Source organism: Lolium perenne, chromosome 7 (genome assembly GCF_019359855.2).
Source record: "Lolium perenne isolate Kyuss_39 chromosome 7, Kyuss_2.0, whole genome shotgun sequence".
Lineage (NCBI taxonomy): Eukaryota > Viridiplantae > Streptophyta > Magnoliopsida > Poales > Poaceae > Lolium > Lolium perenne.
In genome coordinates, this window is record NC_067250.2 from 185133475 (window position 1) to 185136702 (window position 3228).

A 3228-nucleotide genomic window follows, 5' to 3' on the forward strand; every position below is an offset into this window, starting at 1 on the left:
TAATAAAGAAACTGAAACTGAAAGTTTGATTTCTTTCCCATGAAGAAGGTACATACATAAGAAAACAGCTAGCATATACATTCCTACCTTAATGTTGACATATTTATGGAGCTCTGGCCATGGTAACAATGGGGCAAGATATATAAGTTTTATTTGATCAAATAAGAAGGTACATACATGATACATGAGCAAGCAACAGCTAGCATATACATTCCTTATAATGTTGATATGTTTTTGGAGCTAACCATGGTAACAATGGGTCATGATCTATAGGTTTTATTTGAGCAAATAAGAAGGTACATACATGGGCAAACAACAGCTAGCATATACATTACAATTTTGACATGTTTTTAGAGCTAACCATGGTAACAATGGGGTATGATCTATAGGTTTTATTGGAGCAAATGGCAGCGCCAATTTTTACCTACTGCTGCTGCCTCCTCCTTGTTCTTCTTGTGGTTGTGGACTCCGAAGGCCTGGACCTCCTACTTTGAGCTGCCTGCCCCACTATAACAGCCATGGTGCTAGAAGTCGACGCCTGCTCGAAAGATGATGACTGCTGAGGATCTGTCGGTGCAGCACTATTGGAATTAGAAGACGGCAACTGGACCTGATTACCACTATCAGGGGTAGCGTTGCCCGAGGGTGAAGCAAGATTACGTCTTTGCTGTCTCCCAACCCTAGCCCTTGACAGGGCTGCAGGAAGCCCAGTCACCTCAACCCCGCTTACAGGTGGAGGTGCCTGGCCTCTCACTATATCCTGGTTTTCTATCAACCGCCTTACCAGGCTTGCAATGCCTCTGGTGTCTGGCATTTGCATCTGCTGCCTCAAGCCCTCGCTCCTGTTTGCGCGCGGTCTTGGAGGGACATCATTGCTGGACGCGTCTCGTTCATCGCCTCCTCTTCCATAAATCGGCGTGACGTTTACTTCGAGCACCTCTCCCTTGCAGACAGGGCACTCAGAGTGGGCTGAATGTGCATGGAGCCACTGGTACAAGCATGGCCAGCAGAACAGGTGGCCACACGGTGTAACCACGGGCTCTTTAGCTGCTTCAAGACAGATGTTGCACTCAAAACTGGAGTTGCATCCGCAGTTCCCATCCTTCTTGTCAGCTCCCATCTTATCGAGCTTCAGCCGCCTTAGTGCATCTAGAGAACTATGAGACTGGTGGATGGCCTGCACCAGCCTTTCCGCGTCTGGACTGGTGGCCCGCTGGTTGCGGTTCCGCACAATGCGGTGCTGCTCGCTGACTTGGATCAACCGCTGCAGGCGGAGCTCAGGCGCCATGTCTTCAATTGCACCCCCAACGGAATGCCTCAACACCCTGGTGCTGACCATCTCTGTTCCCCCGGTAGGGGCCAACCGACCAGGGTGAGAAAGCATTTCCAGACATTCAAGGGGAAGGCCTTCCAACCCAGCAAGCGGCAGTGACGCTGGCGGCAGTGGTGGTGGTGAGGCACTGGCACCATGGAGTGAGGGTGGTGCATCAAATGCCACAGCCGGTTCACCAGCATCAAAAGCCTGCTCTTCGCTGTCGGAACTCAGGCCATCAAGCCAGTCAAAGAGCATCGGATCTATCAGTGATAGCTCCGGCGTGGAGAGCGCATTGGACGGCGAGTATACTACGGGCAGTAGCGGCACCTCCTCTGGTGCCGGCAATCCTGCCGGCTCGTCCGTTCTTGGCACGTCCGCCACGGGAATGATCGGTGGGCAATCAATAGCTACACCCAGCCGACCTGGAGGCCGTGGCAACGGAGGGAGGCCCAGGTAGAGGTTTAGATCCATCCGCCTCCTTCTCCGGCTTCCCTCCGCGGCCTCCTCGCCCGCCATGAGGGGCGGATCCAGATCAGTGGGATATAACCAATCGCTGTACCGACTGAGGCGCCGACACGGTGGTAGACTATAGTAGAGATCTGAGCCGCGTTGCTAGGGTAGGACTCAGGATCAGGAGACAAGGAGTAGGAAAATCGGAAGAGGGTTTTTGTCCATGGACCGAGTAGTTCTTGCTCCGGGAGCTTGCGGCGATCAGTGGGAGTGGGAGTGGGAGTGGGAGGATGGATTTCGACAGGGAGCCAGATGATTCGGATGGATCCGGGGAGAAATCGGATTGGGATTTTGGGGTTCGATGAGGAATGGGGGTGGCTAGAGTGGAATGAACTGAGAAGGAAGACCTTTCGTTCTTGCCCGGCTTGCCTTCCCTCGGCAAACTGTGGAGGCCCTTTTATCGGATGTTTTGCATTTATTATTTTCTACAAAAAGATTTGGAAGATTTTTATTGCGTATCCAGAAAATTAAAACGTTCCATAAATGGCCTAAGTTTGGGGATATCAAGAGGACAGCTGGGCTGGGTTTACTGAGATTATAATATTAGAAAAAAAAGTTTTATAAATGGCCTAAGTTGGGGAAATCAAGAGGACAGGTAGCTGGGTTTAATGGGATTATGGTACTCCCTCCGATTCATGTTAATTGATTTCAATATGGATGTATCTAGAACTAAAATGTGTCTAGATACATCTATATTATAGTCAATTAATATGAACCGAAGGGAGCATCCTAAAGTTTAGGGAAATCAAAAGGACAGATGGGCATATATCTAAGAGAAAGATGAAACGTTTCATAAATGGCCTAAGTTTCAGGAAATCAAAAGGACACGTGCTAAAAAAATATGGACACCAGTTCAGGTATTGCGAGCTACGGGCAGTGGCTCGATCGAGATGAACCGATCATAAGACTAATAAAAATCTCATCCAGCCGGCCGTACCCCCCTAAGAAACGCTCAAGAGGTGATTGGGGTTTCTTCGCCTCCCGTCGGCACCGTCGTTGATCTGCCTCGCTTTTGTGGCCTACAGTCATAAAGGCGGGTTGGATCTCGGCTCGTGTCGGCACGAGGGCTACATTCCCATGGTTTTAGGGTTTTAGTTTGGTGGAGCGGCGCTTAGGTGGAGTCTCGTCTAGAACGTGACCTAGAGAAGCTTGTGGGAGTGATGTGGTTCTCGAGGACTTCTTCTGGATGGGGATCTCCGGATCGTCATGGAGTTTCATCAGCGGTTATTCCTTCTTCTTTGTCCTCGGGACGGATGTGACCTTCTTGACCCATTCGACGACTTCATGTCCGCAACCAACAACGTTGTTGTCGACCTAGGGAGAAGCGGCAGTAGCGGCGTGCCATCAACACGATCTGGAGGTTGAAGACGAAGGGCATCTCAAGTATTGCGTTGTAATTTTCG

At 50.2% G+C, this 3228-nt stretch overlaps 1 protein-coding gene across 1 annotated transcript; it reads right to left on the bottom strand.

Annotated features, from left to right (window-relative positions):
• Window positions 1-2217, bottom strand: LOC127314730 (uncharacterized). The gene has a single exon (XM_051345252.2). It carries the CDS (start codon window positions 1829-1831, stop codon window positions 425-427), a length of 1407 nt encoding a protein of 468 aa, XP_051201212.1. The 5' UTR covers window positions 1832-2217; the 3' UTR covers window positions 1-424.
• Window positions 2218-3228: the final 1011 nt, after the last annotated feature.